The 21,801-nt window shown below is 41.6% G+C and overlaps 1 protein-coding gene across 1 annotated transcript in view; it reads left to right on the plus strand.

Moving 5' to 3' along the window:
• RPH3A (rabphilin 3A) overlaps positions 1 to 21,801 on the plus strand; it is a 396,706-nt gene that overhangs the window by 317,216 nt on the left and 57,689 nt on the right. Inside the window, exons 11-12 of the mRNA XM_077462038.1 lie at positions 5,095 to 5,322; positions 9,764 to 9,843. Of these exons, the coding sequence (XP_077318164.1) occupies positions 5,095 to 5,322; positions 9,764 to 9,843 (308 nt within the window). The remainder of the gene's footprint in view (positions 1 to 5,094; positions 5,323 to 9,763; positions 9,844 to 21,801) is intronic.

Below are 21,801 nucleotides of genomic sequence, written 5' to 3' on the forward strand. Positions count from 1 at the left end.
GCATACATAGCTCTAGTCCATCCGGGGTAGAGACTGGTAAAGGCGGGGTGACAGAATGAGTAACCGATGTCCCATTTATTCCAATAGAGTGTCCCTCAGTACACAGTGGTGTGTCATACCTCTCATCATTTAATGAGCTAAAAGTGGCACCTGAATCAAGCAGGAAACACACTATGTGGTTGTCTACGCGTAATATAACTTGTGGTAGACTCTTCCATGATAGGTTGTGGCACACCAGACTGAGGGAAGGGACATACTCTAGGCATCCCTATTGGGGGTGTGTTTGTCGGGTAGACGGCCACTGCATAGGGATTCGAGGGGGAGGTGTGTTAGAGGTTGGGGTGTAGGGTGGCTGTGCGAGCGCATGGTTTTGAGATGGTGTTTGGGGAGGTTGCGGGTATTGGGGGTACCTTGTAGTGTGAGGGGGGGGGGCGATTAGCAGTGTTGTACCCCCTTCCCCTGCCCCTTGGATAGCTCACCCTCTGTCTATATGGGCACTGTGATTTCCAATGTCCCTGTTCCCCACAATTAAAACATCCTTGGTCAGGTGGGTAGGGCTGCATGACCATGAGGTGCGGTGGTGAGGATGAGGTTTCAGGTGTGACTAGGGTTTGTGTTTGTGTCAAGGAGGGGAAAATTCCCCCTTTTTGTTCAAAGACCCCTGAAGTCTCTCTGGACCTGGCGTCCTTCATAAATTCATCTGGTGCTTGCTCCGCCCATTTGGGGTTTGTGAATTTGAGCAATTGCGTCACTTTGGGATCGCCTCCCGACATGATGGTAGTGGTAAATAATTGTGGTGTGGCCCCATCTACAGCTTTCCATAGGGAGTATACTCTGGTACAGTAATCATAGAATTTCTCTTTAGGTCCCTGCTTGGCTAGGATCAGTTCTTGGAGTGCAGATGGTCCTTTGTATAATTTGGACCAATGACCTCCCATGCCTTTCCAAAAGGATATCCAATCCTTATCGGTCTGGATATGGGCTGTCCATAGGTCGTCTACAGGGGCTACTTCTGGGCTGTCTGGGTCTACAATGCTAAGAATACCTTTTATGTCATCCTTGTCAAGCCCTGTGCCTGCACTATATTTTGCCAGAAAGGTACCTGCATCTCGTGGATACTTCTTGGGATTGGGACATAGTTCTTTTATTTTGGAGAGTGTACCCAAAGGTAATGGTATATGCACTTCGGTGTCCCCTATGGTCATCAAAGGTGCTTTGAATGAAGCCCCTACTGCTTCTTTCTCAGTTTCCTCTTCTATGGATGATGTCCCTTTTTTACTAATTGGACCTGACTCCTCAGTTTTGGGAATATGTGTCTCTTTTGTATGGCTTCTTGTAGTGGTGGGGGGCAGCGCTATAATCCTATCCTGCGCTTCTTTTAACATTTCCTCCTTCTTCCCTAATTGCCTTTTTATCTTTTCTAGTTCCTTTTTTAAGTCCTCCATCCTTTGTTCCTCTCTCTCTTTTCCCTCCTGGAATTCCTTCACCCTTTCTTCCAAGTCTTTCTGATACCTTTCTAACTCTATTTTCCTATCCACTTGTACCTTTTCTGCCTCATTGAGGACTATTTCTTTTTGTTTTAGGTCTTCCATAAGTGTTTCTAACTCAGTTCTCCTTTTCCCTATTCTCTCTTCTTCCTCCGTTTTCTTCTCTTCAAACTCTTTTATCTTTGCCTCTAATTCCTGCTTTTCGGGACTACCCACCTCTTCTTGTCCTGTAACTTCTTCCTGTCTCCCCTCTTCCTCTCTGCCCCTACTTACTTGTTCCCATTGGGCCACTTGTTGTGGTGTTGCTGTGGTGTGTGCTATGGCGGCTAGGACTACAGGATCCAGTGAAGGATATAGTTGAAGGTATGAACCTGGCGTCCCATCCTCGTTTTTTACCATAACATAAGGTGGGGGTGGACATTGAGGCGGGGGAGGGGGAGGGGGAGGTGAAGGGGGTGCAGTGGCTTCAGCCATAGCACTGGGTCCTATATTTGGAGTAAGCTTTGTAGTTTTATTAATATGCTTCTTTTTATATTTGTGTAGACATTTATCCCATGCATGGTAACAATCTTTTATATATTGAATATTTTCCCACTTCCCTGGAGGGTACGAATTTTTGTGGATTTGGCATATTTTACTTACTTCCTGCCAGTCTTCCTCAGTACAAGGACCATATGGCCCTGGGTCATGTATCCCCAATTGCTGACACCTTTCTCGGACTTGTGTCCAAAATGGTTCTACCTGGGGGCCAGGGATCATATTACTGACAAATTCATAGGGTGATGGGGTGGCCATGGCTTGGGTTGCTGCAGAATTCCCCATCTAGTAGTCTGGGCAGTGTGTGTCTAGTGACAGGACACAGGTGATAACACCCGGTTTGTTCAACAATCCGGTCTCTGGTCTGGGAGTAGGATCCCTGATCTTTTTTGGGGCAGATGGACTTATATAAAACTATGAAGATTTACCCTTAATATACGATGAAGGGTAAATCTTTCCTGGTGGCGGGATATACCCCTCTTACACCAAGTCTGCAAGAGAAGCCTGTAGGTCTAGTGGTCAAAAGAATCTACATTTCATAAATGCTAAGAAAAAATAAACCTAGCGTGCAGTGTGAACAGGCGGGTGCTACCTCACTACAATCTGGTTCTTAATACTCTGTATTCATTTAACAACATTTAGGTTTATTCAAACAGATATCCACTCTATATAATTATATCTTATACAACGTTAATACTCTATATACTTACGCTTGCACCTAAAGAGAAACAGACATATTTTTATGGTTTAAGATTTCAGCTTTAAAACATTACATGTACATTTATCAAGTAATCACATCATGATGCATTTCATTATTTATAGTGCACTTTTAAAAGTTCTCAAAGTGGGCGTCCATTTAGCCAATCCTTATGTCACGGGCGTATATGATACCTCCCGTGTTAGAATATAATCATGAATCTCTCTCTTAGTTTATAGTCGGACTAACCTAGTCAGACTCCTCAATACCTGCAAACCCTTTTCACCCCCCAAGGGACCAGCCTAGTCCGTTGCGAAGGCACAGTTTATATATATATATATACAATTAAATTTCTTATAATGGTTGTTTGGACAGGTCAAGCATAAACGCCAATTACCATAAAAAGAGGTAAAAGGTGTAAATATGACTTACCTGTGCAAACCCCACTTCCTGGTACCAAAACTGTAAGGTGTTCGTCTTCTAGATTCCCCTGGATAGCCTAGGCTGGAGTGGCTCAATGGAGGTCCCAAACGCCGGCGGTTAATCAATACACATACACTCCATTTGTACGTGGTGAAGATTACAGGGTTTAATGGAAAGTGGACCTTCTTTTAAATGGTATTTCACAAAGCCCTGCCCTGTGAGGGGCCAATCGGGTGATTTACACATACATCGTCAATTTCTTAACTCATGACATTAGTTCTTTCCTGAAATGTAAGTCAAAGGTTAATACAATCTCCTGACAGTTATTTTGCCCTTTCAGCATCTACTGACTGACCATATTCTTGCGTAACCAGTCCTTATCTTAGCTTTGTGCCTTTCAATAATGTTCAGAGAAGAAAACACAGGCAGATATTTTCCTGAGATATCAATATCTTACATAGACCCTCTGGAGAAACATACAGCTATCTGTCATTTAGTCACGTTATCTATATAGTTTGTCACGTAAGCCAGTATGCTTGTGTCTTAATTCTGAACCTATTGAAATGCAAGCCTAAGCATATTGGTACTCGACTTAGTATATCTTTTGGTAATTTCAATAAGTATTCCCTTATAGTAACCAGGCACTTCTCAGAATGCCACTTGTCGGCCCTCCTCCGAAGAGTCCTCCCCCGATCACTTGCATGAGCTGCGGTGCCCCTCCAAGCCGAGAGCATACCCGGACACTCTGAATCCTCCCTCAGTTACAGCGCCTCGGACCAGCCGGTTCTGAGACTTGGGAACAGATGGATCCCTACCCCAGATCAGTCGGGTCTATCAGGGGCCACTGACAGGAACATGTTGCGGGATGTCGAACACCCTGTGACCGGGACCTCTCACGGGGCTACCCCGGTCCTGGAACCAGAACAGACCACACGAGTCTCTCAAACAACTCCGAAACCCAGGACACGCGACCCACACCTGTTTAAGTACCCTCTCCCAGACTCCTCAGCGGGCCGGCACTCCCGCTGATTGGCTCCGAGAGGGCCATACTCAAACATCCAACCAGGCCTGGTTCTAGCCTGTCATGTGCACCTCACCGTTCACATGACCAGGCAGAACATTAACCATGGCCCGGCCAGATTGGTGTTGAGGCTTACCTATTCAATTAACCCTCCGTACTGTAAGGTTCTGAGGCAAAAACTAAATTTACAATGCGTGTGACATATGTATGACCTTGGAAATCGCAGCGTATATATTTATCTATCCACATTTGCATGATATATGAGACATGTTTAACACGCAGCAGAAGATTTTTGATAATTAAGGCATTTTGGATTAGTGGAGGCTCGCTGAACTCTTTATATTTAAGAAACAATTGTAGTAGTATTTTAAAAAGCCATGGCATTAGAAACAATATAAATGTTTTTGTTTGTACTGGAGTTCTTATTGGCTTTAATTATTTTTTAACATTTATTTTGTAATTTAGCAAACTGATATTTTATATAATTATATGATATTTTATATGATTTATAGCCGCCTTATTTATGGAAGGGTGCATCCATGACAACCAGTTTGCACAACATGCCTGACTTTCTACAAAGAAAGTCTAGCACTGCCTTCATGCTTGTTATTTGCCAAAAGACACTGACTAATTAAGCAACACCCTTGTCTACAAGCAGAGTGGGAGGAGGTGTGATTCTTCTCTTAATCATGCAGCTGTCTCTTTTAGCAGAATAGTTTCTGTATAGAAGTCACCACCAAGTGGTACACTTTCAACATTTTGTAGGCATTGATTCCATATAGATGTATAAAATACATCATACCTAAAAAAATAAAAAAAGAAGCATTAATTCTAACTGAGAGATTAGTGTTCCAAGCAACAATCCTTGTAAGATTCCTTGAATAGCGTCTGTCATTTATTATTCACAAGGAACTAAATGTTCTCCACAGGTGGTCCCCCTGTATCCCAGTCCGAACAAGCATACACAGCTGCAGCACCCAGGGAGGAGAAGCCCATAGGATTCACAGCACAAGGTGTCAGAGAGGACCGACCTCTTCGCCAGACTGTATCCTACTCTGCTGCTGTGCCTTCGACCACTACAGCAGCTCCCACACGGCAGTCCCAACCACAAGAAGATGAAGAGGAGGAAGCTAATAGCTATGACTCAGATGAAGCAAGTGAGTAGGTGGAAAAGTAAATGATTTCATGGCAAGGCAAGTTGTTTTCCAACCTGACAAAACTTAAAGTATAGCATCCATTGTTAGAGTACTGATTGCCAATGTGATAGGTCCTTACACATGGCTTCACACACATACCACATTTAATACGTTACATACGGTAGTGGTCATTCTCTCTGTATTGTTCCACATATTAAATTCTGGAGATGTCATGAAAATTCTAGTTATACATAGAACATGTTGTACATATAAATGTATTTAATGAGAGAAGGATCAAATTGCAGCCAACATTTCACCTATTACAATCTGTAGTCAATTAACTAAAATATGATTAGTTGAGATGAGTTACTGCATCATCATTGTTCACGTATTTTTACTGAATGGGGTGCTACCCCCGAAGGAGCCACTGAGTTTCAACCGATTCTTTCCCAAGATTAGAGCAGTGGCAGCAAGACACACCGCAACAGTTCATTCACTCTTGCTTAGTAATCCGTCTACGAGATGTCTTTTTAGGATTTTTAGTGCTGAAAAACTTGGATGGGATGTAGGAAGGTATGGGATACTCCAGAGTTACTGAATATTTGCAGAACACTTCACTTTGCTAAGCCTCTAAGAACAGTCTCTTAGCAGGAGAAAATACAGATGGCAGTCCCTTTTTAAAAACTATCCCAGACTGGCTGATCCATTAAAATAAAACAGCACACAGTCACTAGGACCCTAAGCTCAGGTCAGTACTCACAATGTCACAAGATGCCTTCTCCCAATATCCACAAGACTTCAGTGAGAGAGAAGTTAATGCTCACAATGCCATAGGACAGCTAGACCCTTTCCAACTTTCACCAGGCACTTTTCAGTGAGCTCTCCAGACCAGGTCCTTAAGTGAAATCCTTTAATTAACTCCAGAAAAGGATCCTTAGAAGTACTCCTTTCTGGCTATGCCAGAGCTGGGACCCCAATGAGCATGTAGCAAACTCCAGCAGTGTGCACACAGGGCTGGGAACTCCTGCAGTAGGACTGTTCAAGGCCTCAGATTATGTGCTCCCCAGCCACTTAACGGACATGCCTTCCTATGCATTGGTTGAAGCATATTAAACATTCAGGCTGCCCATTTGCCTTGCCCAACCTACTATGTTCCAGAAGCCTCTAGAAAGAAGGGGAGAGCAACCAAATCTGCAGCCTGAAAGATCCAAAATAGCCAAAGTGATCAACAGCTACCTGACTGATTACAGAGGAAACACATTTGCCCATCACCCTTGCAACTTAAATAGGAGGGTGCTACATAAATAAGTTCAGATCATTTGCTGTCTTCCAGGCTAATGATTTACAGTTTGCAAAATGTAAATAGTTAGGATTTTATTTTAAACCTATATAGGAAACACAAAAAGTAAAGGGGATTAGAGAAGAGAAAGATGGTAAAAGTAGGTGGGGCGGCTGTATATGTTCACTAATATAGTGTTAACGCTATATAGTGGCAAGTAGGCTAGAACAGGGTGTTTCTATTAAACAATGTCTCCAAAATAAACACCAAATATATGTTCGAGATATTGAAACAACATACTGGAAATCTGTGTCTTTTTAGTTTTTAGAGTTCTAATTTTTAGATCGTATATATTATGTTGACAATTGAGCTTAGTACATATGCACACAAAGTGCATATACCATTAAAAAAGCACACAGGTTAAAATACATTCATACATACTCATGCACTATAGCACATATTCAGGTTGAATTCTTAAAGTAAACGTATGCCCAGACTATCGACGGTAAAGTATTTGCTTATTCTAAATAAGCAATACAGCACTTTTTCACCTCTGTGGCTATAGTCATTGTGGAGAAAATAAGCTTCACATTTCATAACAGAGGCACAGAAATCTTAGCATTGTTTCCTATTATCTTTTAATGCAAACACACAGCAGGCTGTTTCTAAGCTGCTTGAAACTGACAAAAACCCATTTTTTAGAGTCTTTGTTGTGATCTTGAAGGGTCCTTGAGAGTGAATTCCTTCACAGTACAAGCAGATGAAGAGGTCAGAAATGGCTTCTTTTGGTTCTTTTATAGTTTCTTAAAAATATGGGAATATTTTATTGCCCATAGTCTGGAAATAAGCTTGAATTAAGGGTCTGTGCACTCAGGCTTTAAAAGCGGCACCCAGTGTGCCTTCTACTCACCCATCCACCAAACATTCCCTGGTCCTAGAAGTAGAAAACCTAGAGTTGAAAGACTTGATGCCCACCCAAGTGCCAAGAGAAACACCATTCTCCAAGGAAGCCAAGAAAAATCCAGATGACAGTAAATAGTAAGGTATGGTAAAGGGGATGTAGAAAATTACCTAAATACACCCTTTAAAGCACTGTAGTCATCAATGGTGTGTGCATAAATAACACAGTATGGCTCCAAATTGGCTTACAAAACTTTTAAGGCAGGGGGAAAAGAAAGGTAACATTTTGGGTATCTGGTTTTGGGGGTCAACTAGTATGTATGGCAGTAGTGCTCTGTTTCATAAACAATAAGACAAAATTGTTGTTAGGCTACCCCTAAAGACCTAAACAGCTCTACTGTTAGAAACTAAAGAAAAGGATTTTTTTTTTTTTTTTTTTATGAAAAAGGAAAACTTTCCTTTCTATATTCATAAGTGCTGTTTTATTCACAGAGCACAAAAGGTTATCTAAAAAAAAAGTCAATACAAGAATAATTGCATATTTTTTGTCTGATTTTACCTTGCCTTGCAAAGATTACCCAGTCACGTGCAATTAAAATAATTAAAAAAACACTAAATTTTTGCTTGAACTTGAATGAATGATAGAAGTCATCAAAGCTCCACAGCATTCACTAAGCCCTAGGGAAACTTCCCTTTTCCCTTTGCTACCGTAAGTGAAAAACATATTTTCCTTTGGTAAAACAAAAACCCATTGAATTCTGTAAATAACAGGCTTTACATAAAAGAGAGGGCCTTGAAAATGGGAAAAGGAGCCTAAAGCTCCACCTGGTGGCTCCAAAAGGGAATGAAAAATATTTTTTTTGAGTGACCATAAAAAATATAGATAGGCATTATAAATGAAACTATTCACTTTAAATCAGAGTCCTCAACTGAGCCAGCGGAAAGAAATTGTTTCTAACTGCAGAAAAAAACTTTCCAATTATAAGCCATATGACCAGCAAAAATTGTTCAAGCTAAAATAACTTTAGAACAGGCAAAATGCAAGTTTGCACTAATGAAGTAGAGAGGAGAAGTGCTGTAGGCACAGACTTGTCTATGAAGCAATTAGCAAAAAAAAAATCTATCCTGGCTTACTGATTCATCCCCAGTAGTCTAGGCCAAGGCACATTGACCAGAGAAATGAAAAATCTGCTAACATGTGTATTGCCCAATCTGGCAATAACAACAATAATCAGATATGTATGTATCTTGTTCAGGCATGGGTCAGGTTGCTGCATATGCTCTGTGTTCATCTACTTACATCATACTAACAGAAAATTAATTTGGGGTGTCAAATGTGAACTCCTACAGGCCAGTTTTCCAGAACTTACTGTGTAATATATATTACATAATAGATTTATTATTGTTGTTTACTATGTATATATGGGAAAGTATTCTTTTCACTTCTTATGTAGACAAAGTGCAGGTAGGAAACCCACATTGATGTTTCTTATGCCCTGTACACATGGTCAGAATTTCCGATGGAAAATGTGCGATTGGATCATGTTGTCAGAAAATCTGATCGTGTGTAGGCTCCATTGGACTTATTCCGTTGGAATTTCCAACGCGCAAAGTTTGGGAGCAGGATCTAAAATTTTCCAACAACAAAAGCCGATCGTTTAAATTCCGATCGTGTGTAGACAATTCTGACAAAGTGCTACGTATGCTCAGAATAAATTAAGAGACCACAGCTATTGGCTACTGTCCCGACGTACTTGTTGTACGTCACCTTGTTAAGAATGAGCGGATTTTCCGACAACTTTGTCCGACCATGTGTATGCAAAACAAGTTTGGCACAAAAGCAGTCGGATAAAATCCGATGGATTTTGTTGTCAGAATGTCCAACCGTGTGTACGGGGCATTATACAGAGGGAAGGAAGCCATCAACAGGTGTGTAGAGGGAACAAGCAAGATTTGTGTAGAGCCACTTTAAAAGAGTAATGCCTCATTGATTTTGTTATATTTCCTCAACACAGTTGCTGCAAATGACAAACTGTTTGTTAATAGCCCATGAAGAATTTGGTTTATTTTCCAGTGGCAAAGAGAATGCCATTGTTGATTAACAGTCATTCATAGTACTACGATAAACAAAGGAAAAATAAATCTCTGCTCAGTCCTCCATTCATTTTAACAGCAGTGTAGTTAGGTGCATTGACCAAATTTTTCTAGGGTCTATGTGTATCATTTTAATCATGAATGATTTTAGTTTGCTAAAAATAATTACTTGTATTCTTTCTTGCAAAGCCACACTGGGAGCCTTGGAATTTAGCCTGTGGTATGACCAAGCCAATAGCAGTTTGCAGTGCGTCATTATCAAAGCTAAGGTAAGTGTCAATGAATGCAAAAAAAAAAAAAAAAACAGCATAAATGAAAACATACAAATCCCTTCCCTCATTGTGCCTACCTGGGAGAAAGTTACATGCTGGGACCCCTAACTACAAAACTTGCCCCGCCAAATTATGAAGTCATTGGAGAGCATTAGTGAGTTTCATGAAAATCTGGCATTAACCTAATTATGCTACTTCTCACAGAGGGATTGATTTACTAAAACTGGAGCATGCAAAATCTGGCGCAGCTCTGCATAGAAACCAATCAGCTTTCAGGTTTTATTGTCAAAGATTAATTGCACAAGCTGAAATTAGAAGATGATTGGCTAACATGCACAGCTGCACCAGATTTTGCACTCTACAGTTTTATTAAATCAACCCCAGAGTCTCCCAGTCCTTGGAAAACAAATCAGGCTATGGTGGCCTCCAGAAAGTGAGAGGGAAACACTATATGAACCTTGTAAGTAAAGTTTTGTGGAGCATGAAACAAGTTCCACCATCCTAGTAGAGAAGGGCTTGACTGAGTAGTAAGTGCCAGTCTGGCTAGAATATATTTTCTAGGTTGAGCTTATTTCATGTGAAAATGCTTCCTATGTTTATAGCTGCAATGGTTAATATTTAACAACTAAATAGGTAAAACTATAAAACCTTGCATCCTAAGAAATCGTAGCCCCTAAATTAACAATAGAAAGGTGAACCAAATCCTTAGAAAAGCATGATCCAGTTCACTCCAGTATGAGAAACATTACTTCCAGACCCTGACCAGTTGGTGGCTAACTCCCTGGACCCACATTCTAGTGTGGTTTAATAATATAAATGGCAATTTATATGTTGGGCTTTTAAAAATGCATCCTTTTTTGAAGCAATCTACTGAATCTGCTATCACAAGTTCCCATGGAAGTCTGTTCATTATTTTCATTGTGTTCATTTGAGTCCTTTCCCTATTATTAGAGGTTAAAATCCATGTAACCAGTTGCAAGAAGTTCCTCAGTATAGAGCATATCCTGAGCAAATTTCTTTATAAATGGGTATGAGTGATTTATAGTGTATATTTATACAATTATATTTATATTCTTGTAATAAAAAATGTCTTATCAGTAAATACATTTATGAAATCCTTCCTCATTTTTGAGGTCTCCTATGTTTTAGGGCATACCGTTTGTGAACTTGTGCCCAAAAGTGAACTGCTTCTATAGATGCAGAATTGCTAGTGCTTTGTTTAAGAACAATATTCTCTTTCCTTGAAGTCAATATTGGGCATTACAAAGTTATACATTTTCAACAGGACATTAATATACTTTTCAACTTTTCATTTACCCAGTTAAACCCATATTAGATTGAATGCCACATGCGTGTTTTGTCATTTAAATGCATACCTTTACATTTTTTTATTACACATACAACCATCTCTGTAAACTTTAAGGTGAAAGGTTTTCTGGAAAAATGTCAAGTAGGTGAAAATCCCATCTATCAAATGAAATAAACACTGAAACCAGAATAATATTTTTTTTGCCTCATCAGTATTTTTTTTGTTTCTGGCTGACATGCGAAGAAGCATGGAAATTACTTCACTGTAAATCAAAGTATAGGTTTGCATAATTTGGGCAAAAATCTATTGGAAATGTTTGCAAGTAAGCTGTTCCGAAAAGTTGGAAGGACTTCAGATGGTGGCCAGAACCCCCAAGCCCATGTTTAACCACTTCCCGACCAGCGCACGACGATGTACGTCGACAGAATGGCACGGGCAGGCATATTGGCGTACAGGTACGTCCAATATTCAATGCCGCCCTGCCATCGGGAGCGCACCGCCGGCGGCGTACTCCCGCGCTGGTCGGGACCCCCGTGAGTCCGGTCGCGGGACCCGCGGACTCGATTGCCGCGGGCATACCCGCGATCGTCTCACGGAGTGGCCGAATGGAGGAAATGCTGTGTAAACAGCATTTCTCCATTCTGCCTAGCAACTAGTGACGCTGATCTCTGCTCATGTGATTGGAGCAGAGATCAGTGTTCACTAAATGAAAGCCCAACCCCCCCACAGTTAGTAACACACCCCTAGGAACACTTAACCCCTACACTGCCACCCCCTGGTTAACCCCTTCACTGCCAGTGTCATTTACACAGGAATCACTGCATTTATATAGCAGTGATTACTGTATAAATGACAATGGTCCCAAAAATTTGTCAAAAATGTCCGATGGGTCCCCCACAATGTCGCAGTCACAAAAAAAATCGCTGATCGCCGCCATTACTAGTAAAAAAAAAAATAATAAAAAATTATTAATAAAAATGCTATAAAACTATCCCTATTTTGTAAACGCTATAACTTTTGCGCAAACCAATCAATAATCGCTTATTGCGATTTTTTTTTACCAAAAATATGTAGAAGAATACGTATCGGCCTAAACTGAGGGAAAAAAATGTTTTTTTATATATTTTTGGGGGATATTTATTATAACAAAAAGTAAAAAATAATGCGTTTTTTTCAAAATTGTCGCTCTATTTTTGTTTATAGCGCAAAAAATAAAAACCGCAGGGGTGATCAAATACCACCAAAAGAAAGCTCTATTTGTGAGAAAAAAAGGACGTCAATTTTGTTTGGGAGCCACGTCGCACGACCGCGCAATTGTCAGTTAAAGCGACGCAGTGCCGAATCTCAAAAAGTGGTCTGGTCTTTGACCAGCAAAATGGTCCGGTCTGCAAGTGGTTAAAAGGCTCAGAAGGCCAAGCAGTACTGTTCTCTGATCAGCAATCTGGAATCCTTTAAAGACTAAGAATGGGGTTGATTTAGCCGTGCATGGTAGCCAATCAGCTTCAAACTTCAGCTTTTTCAATTAAAGTGGCGTTCCACCCATTTTTTTACATGTGGCAGTAGAGAATGCTTTTTCCAATGGCATTTTTTTTTAAAGTAAATACTTTTTTTCTTGTATTTTCAGCAGCAGCTGCGGCTGCTTAGGCAATATCATTACTGGGCGATTCGCATCGACTACTGGGATAGCGACTTCATGTATCCCAGGAGTCCATATGAATTGCCAAGTGACAAAATCTTGCGTTATTCCCAGACCAGCATTACTGCACATTACCGGCATTACTGCATAGGTGCAAGATCAGGAGGTGTACATTGGGTAGCCAAATGCACCAAATCCCAGAAATTAAGAGAAGATAGCTTCAGATGCCGACAGCTGGAACCTGCCTGCTTCTGAAATCTGGTTGGTATTCAAATATTTTAACACAAACTACAGGGAACTACACATATGACATGTTCTAAGACCCCTTTCACACCAGAGCGTTTTGCAGGCGCTATAGCGTTAAAAATAGCGCCTGCAAAACGCCCTTAAGAAGTTGCACCATTGTGTGTAGTGTGAAAGGCCCTGAGGGCTTTCACACTACAGCGGTGCGCTGGCAGGACGTCAGAAAAAAGTCCTGCCAGCAGCTTCTTTGGAGCGGTGAAGGAGCGGTGTGTTTACCGCTCCTCCACCGCTGCTGCCCATTGAAATCAATGGGGCAGCGCTGTAATGCCGCTGGCAAAACGCCGCTATTGCGGCGTATTGCCGGCGGTTTTAACCCTTTCGCGGCCGCTAGCGGGGGGTAAAAGCGCCCCGCTAGCGGCCGAAATGCGCCACAAATCCGACGCAAATCCGGCAGTAAAACGCCGCTAAAAATAGCGGCGTTTTACCGCCGACGCAAGGTGCGGTGTGGTGTGAAAGGGGTCTAAATGTTGCAGTATATGTTTAGACATGTATGGAGGAGTGTTTAAGAAAAACATTTGGGGACTAGAACTCAGCTTTAAGCTTTCACAAAAAAAAATACTTGGAAGCTGATTGGTTTCTATGCAGTGCTGCACCAGATTTTGCAATCTCCAGTTTTAGTAAATTAACCCCAATAGGTGTGCCATTTACTTACAGCTCTCTCATGAAACTATGCCTTTGATCCCAAAGTCTTTTCTCCTTTTGAAGAGCGATATGTAGTATAACAATACACAAAGACTTTAACAACCTATCTGAAAGTGTTTAATTATAAGTACCCTATTTATGGTCCTCAGATTTTATTTTGTATGTGTTGAAGTTTTTTATTTTTTTGTTAGAACAGAGGTCTTAATTAGCAAAACTGTGCAATTTACAGAGCATGATGTGAGTGTTGTGATCACCCTCTATCAATAACAAGTGATCCTGTTATCTGTGACAGGAATAACTGCAAGTGTTGCAGAGCTTTTTTGTGACAATATATTTTCTTTTTCTCTAAATTCAACACATTGTTTTCCATCATTGCTTGTCTTGGGTAGCACTTATCTAACCTAAACATTTGGGCAGTAACACCTGCTTACTGGCATAATTCAGATTCCCAAAAAAAAGAGTAATTAAAGATACATATGTGCTATTTGGGTACCACAATAAATAAAGACTTTGAACATACTCTAAATGCCATTTTTGATGCAATTTTCTTTCCTGCAACCATGGCAGATGGGGTGTGCGGTCCTGCTGTAGCCGGTGGCAGTAATCACATGTAGAAATCAGACATGCTGGTTGTACAATCAGCCTGCCCATAGATGGTTCGTGTCTTGGCCAATCCCTGCTGAACCGGTAAAGATTCAAACCATCTATGGCCAGGATTTGTAACTGAAAATTTAAACTTTAAAATATGGCAGCCCCCATGCTAAAAGCCTCTCTTGAAATAAAGTGGTCTTTTTAGCTTTATGACCTAGTTAATGCATACATGGCATGGCCAGAGCATAATAGCCAGCAATAGACTGAATAGTGATTTGGAATATTATATCCATGAAAAGTCTCTTCTATATTCGGCACTATAGACGCCACTGCGTCGCTTTAACTGTCAATAGCGCAGTCGTGCAACGTTGTACCCAAACAAAATTGATGTCCTTTTTTACCCACAAATAGAGCTTTCTTTTGGTGGTATTTGATCACCCCTGCGGTTTTTATTTTTTGCGCTATAAACAAAAATAGAGCGACAATTTTGAAAAAAACGCATTATTTTTTACTTTTTGTTATAATAAATATCCCCCAAAAATATATATCTAATATCTAATATATATATCACGGCTATAATGAATTGTCGGCTCACCGTAATACAGAGAACAGTCATTGAAAGTCATTGATAAAAAAAAAAGCGTGGGGTTCCCCCAAATTCAATTACCAGGCCCTTCAGGTCTGGTATGGATATTAAGGGGAACCCCGCATTAAATTTTTTTTTTAAATGACGTGGAGTTCCCCCTAAATATCCATACCAGACCCTTCAGGTCTGGTATGGATTTTAAGGGAACTCCACGCCAAATAAAAAAAAAAAAAAATGGCGTGGAGTTCCCCCTAAAAATCCATACCAGACCCTTTATCCGAGCACACAACCTGGCAGGCCGCAGGAAAATAGGGGCGAGAGAGCGCCCCCCCCTCCTGAACCGTACCAGGCCACATGCCCTCAATATTGGGAGGATACTTTGGGGGTCTGTGACCCCTCAAAGCACCTTGTCCCCATGTTGATGAGGACAAGGGCCTCATCCCCATAACCCTGGCCAGTGGTTGTGGGGGTCTGCAGGCGGGGGCTTATCAGAATCTGGAAGCCCCCTTTAACAAGGGGACCCCCAGATCCCGGCCACCCTGTTTGAAATGGTAAGGGGATACAAAAGTACCCCTAACATTTCACAAAGAAAGTGTAAAAGAATGTTAAAAAAGACACACACACTGTTGCAAAGTGTCACAGACCCCCAAAGCATCCTCCCAATGTTGAGGACATGTGGCCTGGTACGGTTCAGGAGGGGGGGCGCTCTCTCGTCCACCCCTCTTTTCCTGCGGCCTGCCAGGTTGTGTGCTTGGATAAAGGGTCTGGTATGGATTTTTAGGGGGAATTCCACGCCATTTTTTTTCATTTGGCGTGGAGTTCCCCTTAAAATCCATACCACACCTGAAGGGTCTGGTATGGATATTTAGGGGGGACTCCAGATCATTTTTTTTTATTTGACGTGGGTTCCCCTTAATATCCATACCAGACCTGAAGGGCCTGGTAATTGAATTTGGGGGAACCCCACGCTTTTTTTTTTTTTAATCAATGACTTTCAATGACTGTTTTCTGTATTACCGGGAGCCGACAATTCATTATAGCCGCGAGTGATTTTAAATTACTTTTTTTCCTGCAGAAATGACACTTTGTACAGAGACAGTTCTAAGCAAGGGAAACATGCACCCCTTCACAAGCATACTATAGACACCCCCCAGGTACGAAATTTAAAGGAATATTACACTTTCATTGTTTCACTTTAAACATTATTAAAATCACTGCTCCCGAAAAACTGTCAATTTTTAAAACTTTTTTTTGCAATGATACATATCCCCTTGGGCAGAACCCAGGTCCCCAAACACTTTTTAGGACAATAACTTGCATATTAGCCTTTAAAGTTAGCACTTTCAATTTCTCCCTTAGGCCGCGTACACACGAGAGGATTGTCCGTCCAACTTAGTCTGCTGAAACGTGTTTCAGAGGACAATCCGCTCGTGTGTGGGCTTCAGCGGACTTTTTCAGTGGACAGTCTGGCGGACTAAGTCTTTCGGAATTTCCGTAATACAGTCCGTCCAAACTTGGTTTCAGCGGACAGTCTGCTCGTGAGTAGGCAAGTTGGACGGACTAAGTATGGCGCATGCTCAGAAAGGATTTACACGGCGAAAGGTTGCATTGCAGTGTATTGGACGTCGTATTTCTAGTCCCGTCGTACGTGCTGCACACGTCATCGCGTAAGCTTTCAGCGGACTGTCTGTTCGTCGTGTGTGGTCAAGTCCGTTCATTCAAAAGTAGGACGGACTGTCTGTCGGATTGTCTGACGGACTTAGTTGGCCAGACAATCTACCCGTGTGTACGCGGCCTTAGACTTGTACAGGGTGTTCCGCGGCTTTTCGAATTTGCCGCAAACACCCCAAATTGTTCACTGTTCGCCGAACAGGTGAACTGGCAATGTTCGAGTCAAACATTGCCGGCACTTTCAGTTTGCGGCCTCACCCTTCAGGCTAGCTACAGCACCATGGGTATTCACAAAAATACTGGCCCCACCTCTAGCCAGGTTGAGGACACTGAAGGCACAGGGCATAACAGTGTTGGCATACCTAGACGATCTATTGTTAATAGACCAGTCAGTGACTCGATTAAAGCAAAGCATACGCATTACAACCAGTTACCTGGAAAGTCTTGGTTGGATCCTCAATCTGGAGAAGTCTTCCTTAAAACCAGTAAGATTGCCGCCAGCAAAGATCGGCTCCATATGAGAGCTGGTACGGATGGTCAGGCCAAAAACAAATCCTTCAATTTGCCTTTGCATGAGGTTGTTAGGAAAGATGGTAGCTTCATTCGAAGCAGTCCCTTATGCCCAGTTCCATTCAAGACTGTTACAAAACAGAATCTCCTCTGCATGGAACAAGACGATCCAAGCTTTGGACCTGCCAATGCAGCTGACCCCAAGAGTGTCCCAAAACCTCAGCTGGTGGTTACGAAGACAGAATTTGCTGAAAGGGAAATCCTTCAGACCAATAATCTGGAAAGTAGTAACGACCGATGCTAGCCTCTCAGGCAGGGGAGTGGTACTAGAGAAGATGACTGTCTAGGGACAGTGGTCAAAACTCGAAAGAGCCCTGCCCATCAACATCCTAGAGATTCAGGCAGTGTATCTGGCTCTGAAAACCTGGAACTCCACGTTAAAGAATTATCCAGTCCGGATTTAATCTGACAATGCCACGGATGTGGCCTATATCTATCACCAGGGGGCACCAAGAGTCTCTCAGTTCAGAGAGAGGTGAACCATATCCTAACTTGGGCAGAAAGGAATGTCTCATCCCTATCTGCAGTTTTGATTCCGGGAGTAGAAAATTGTCAGGACTATCTAAGTCGCCAGCAGTTATTCCCAGGGGAATGGTCTCTTGCCAAAGATGGGGGACTCTGGACATAGATCTTCTAGCGTCCAGATTCCACATGAAGTTAGTCAACTTTGTGTCAAGAACAATGGATCCACTGACATACGGAACAGATACACTGGTAACCCCGTGGGATTAGTTTTCACTGATCTACAGTGGGGATCGAAAGTTTGGGCACCCCAGGTAAAAATGTGTATTGATGTGCATAACGAAGCCAAGGAAAGATGGAAAAATCTCCAAATGGCATCAAATTACAGATTATACATTCTTATATGTCAAAAAAAGTTAGATTTTATTTCCATAATTTACACTTTCAAAATTACAGAAAACAAAAAAATGGTGTCTGCAAAAGTTTGTGAACCCTGCAGAGTTAATATCTTGTACTGCCCCCTTTGGCAAGTATCACAGCTTGTAAATGCTTTTTTTTGCCAACCAAGAGTCTTTCAGTTCTTGTTTGAGGTATCTTTGCCCATTCTTCCTTGCAAAAGTGTTCCAGTTCTTTGAGATTTCTGGGCTGTCTGTTACGCACTGCTCTTTTAAGGTCTATCCATAGATTTTCAATAATGTTGAGGTCAGGAGATTTTGAAGGCCATGGCAAAACCTTCAGTTTACGCCTCTTGATGTAATCCCCCGTGGATTTTGAGGTGTGTTTAGGATCATTATCCATTTGTAGAAGCCATCCTCTTTAACTTCAGCTTTTTCACAGATAGCATCAAGTTACCATCCAAAATTTGCTGAAATTGTATTGAATCCATTTTTCCTTCTACTTCTGAAATGTTCTCTGTGCCACTGGCTGCAAAACAACCCCAAAGCATGATTGATCCACCCCCATGTTCATTTGCAAAGTTCAAAACGCTGATTTTTGTGGTGAGGACATAGAATAGGTTTTCTTCTGATGACTCTTCCATGAAGACCATATTTGTACAAATATCTCTTTATAGTGGAATTGTGTATCACCTAGATCTTTCTGGCAGATCTTTAGTGTATCTGCCAGATCTTTCTGGAGGGATCGTGCAGTCAAACGTGGGTTTTGAATTGCCTTTCTCACAATACTGCGAGCTGTTCTGTCTATTTTTCTTGGTTTTCCAGATCTTGCTTTAACTTCCACTGTTCCTGATGACTGCCATTTCTTAATTACATTCCGAACAGAGGATATTGACATTTGAAAACGCTTTGCTATCTTCTTATAGCCTTCTCCAGCTTTGTGAGCGTCAACTATTTTCAGTTTCAGTTTTCTAGACAACTGCAATTTGTGTGAAAAAAATATATAAACATTTGATATGGGTATAGTGTAGCATGACCGAGCAATTGTCATTCAAAGAGCGACAGCGCTGAAAGCTGAAAATTGGCCTGGGCAGGAAGAGGCTATATGTGCCCAGTAAGCCAGTGCTTCCAGCTACAGAGGTCAGTTACTTCTAAAGAATATGTAAATACTTATGTCTAAGACCACTTTAAAGTGGAAGTAAACTCCCCTAACGTTTTCAGCCAAGGAAGCTACCATCTTTGCCTCTGTTTAATCTTCAACTGCTATGGTGCTGCACATGTGATTCGTTATGACACCAGCCATTGGATGGTTTGATAATTTGGCTGAGCGCACAGCCAATGTGCAGTTAGCATTCCTGGCATGCCTATTTTTTTTTAACTGTTTAAATCGATGGGTTTACTTCCACTTTAAAGACAGACTTTTTTTTAGTTTTGGATAGAATAGATAAAGGTTACATCTTCTGTCATTAGTTGCTGTCTGTGCCCAGTGTGTTCAAGCAAATGTAAATTTGAGTAGAAATCGTTACAAAGAGGAAATTCTCTTCTTAGATGGTTGTCATCAAAACAGGTGTCCTCCTTAGAAGATTCATTCTCTCTTCCTGTGGTGGTGCCAACTCTTAAGATTTTGGATTTCCCATCACCACCTCAGTAATAATAGGCACCAGGACAAGCAGAAAGCCTAGTGGGGACACAGACAGCAATGAAAATGTGACAGGGGTCCTAATACCTCTAATCAGGGTGGATATACATTATCTCACAAAAGTGAGCACACCCTTCACATTTTTGTAAATATTTTATTTATATATTTTCATGTGACAACACTGAAGAAATGACACTTTGCTACAATGTAAAATAGTGAGAGTACAGATTGTATAACAGTGTAAATTTGCTGTCCCCTCAACACAGCCATTAATCTCTAAACCGCTGGCAACAAAAGTGAGTACACTGCTAAGTGAAAATGTCCAAATTGAACCCAAAGTGTTAATATTTTGTGTGGCCACCATTATTTTCCAGCACTGCCTTAACTCTCTTGTGCATGGAGTTCACCAGAGCTTCTCAGGTTGCCACTGGAGTCCTCTTCCACTCCTCTATGACGACATCATGGAGCTGGTGGATGTTAGAGACCTTGTGCTTCTCTACCTTCCGTTTAAAGATGCCCCACAGATGCTCAATAGGGTTTTTGACACTGTTTTTGTGATTCTTATATATTTATGAATAAATAGCAACTTTGACTAAAGATTCAATGTGATTTGCTTCTCAGTGAGCCTCATCTTTCTTGTCCCTATCTGTTTGGGATATTCTTTGAAAATCAATACGGTTTAGGTCTGGAGACATGCTTGGCCACTCCATCACCTTTGCCCTCAGCTTCTTTAGCAAGGCAGTGGTCATTTGGAGGTGTGTTTGGGGTTGTTATCATGTTGGCATACTGCCCTATGGCCCAGTCCTTGAAGGGAGGGGATCATGCTCTGCTTCAGTATGTCACAGTACAGGTTGGCATTCATCTTTTCCTCAATGAACTGTAGCTCCCCAGTGCCAGCAGCACTCATGCAGCCCCAGACCATGACACTCCCACCATCATGCTTGACTGTAGGCAAGACACAATTGTCTTTACGACAAACAACATGTGGCCTGTTCAGATCCCAACATTAACATAAACATGCCTCCATCCCTGTTATATAGAAAGACAGAAAAGGGAAAGTTGTGGGACTTTAAATGAGGAATGAATATGTATTTAGAATACATTATGATACCTCAAAGTAAATTCATTATCACCGTCCCTGTATGGGAAGATCTGTGTAGCCATAGAAAGTTGCCATATAATCCAGTAAAATAAATGACAGGGACGGTGATAATGAATTTACTTTGAGGTATCATAAAGTATTCTAAATACATATTCATTCCTCATTTAAAGTCCCATAACTTTCCTTTTTCAGTTTTTCTACACAATTGTCTTTGTAATCCTCACCTGGTTGCCGCCACACACACTTGACACCATCTGAGCCGAATAATTGTATCTTTGTCACATCAGACCACAGGACATGGCTCCAGTAATCCATGTCCTTAGTCTGCTTGTCTTCAGCGATCTGTTTACGGGCTTTCTTGTGCATCATCCTTCTGGTGCCGACAGCCATGCAGACCAATTAAATTTAGTGGGCGCATTCAGCCTGAGCACTGACAGGCTGACCCCCCCACCCCTTCAACCTCTGCAGCAATGCTCACAGTACTCTTTTTTTCCCCCAAAGACAACCTCTGGTTATGACGTAGAGCACATGCACTCAACTTCTTTGGTCGACTGTGGTGAGGCCTGTTCTGAGCGGAACCTGTCCTGTTAAACCACTGTATGGTCTTGGCCACCATACTGCAGCTCAGTTTCAGGGTCTTGGCGATCTTCTTATAGTCTAGGCCATCTTTATGTAGAGCAACAATTCTTTTTTTCACATCCTCAGAGAGTTCTTTGCCATGAGGTGCCATGTTGAACTACCAATGAACAGTATGAGAGAGGGAGAATGATAACACCAAATTTAACACACCTGTACCCTAGTCACAACTGAGACCATGTAACACTAACAAGTTACATGACACCGGGGAGGGAAAATGGCTAATTGTACCCAATTTGGACATTTTCACTTTGGGGTGTACTCACTTTTGTTGCCAGTGGTTTAGACATTAATGGATGTGTGTTGAGTTATTTTGAGGGGACAGCAAATGCACACTGTTATACAAGCTGTGCACTCACTACTTTACATTGTAGTAAAGTGTAATTGCTTCCATTTTGTCACATGGAAAGATA

The sequence above is a fragment of the Lithobates pipiens genome, unplaced genomic scaffold (assembly GCF_037356315.1).
Source record: "Lithobates pipiens isolate NorthernLeopardFrog02 unplaced genomic scaffold, aLitPip1_a1.2 Scaffold_3, whole genome shotgun sequence".
In the NCBI taxonomy this organism is placed as follows: Eukaryota; Metazoa; Chordata; class Amphibia; order Anura; family Ranidae; genus Lithobates; species Lithobates pipiens.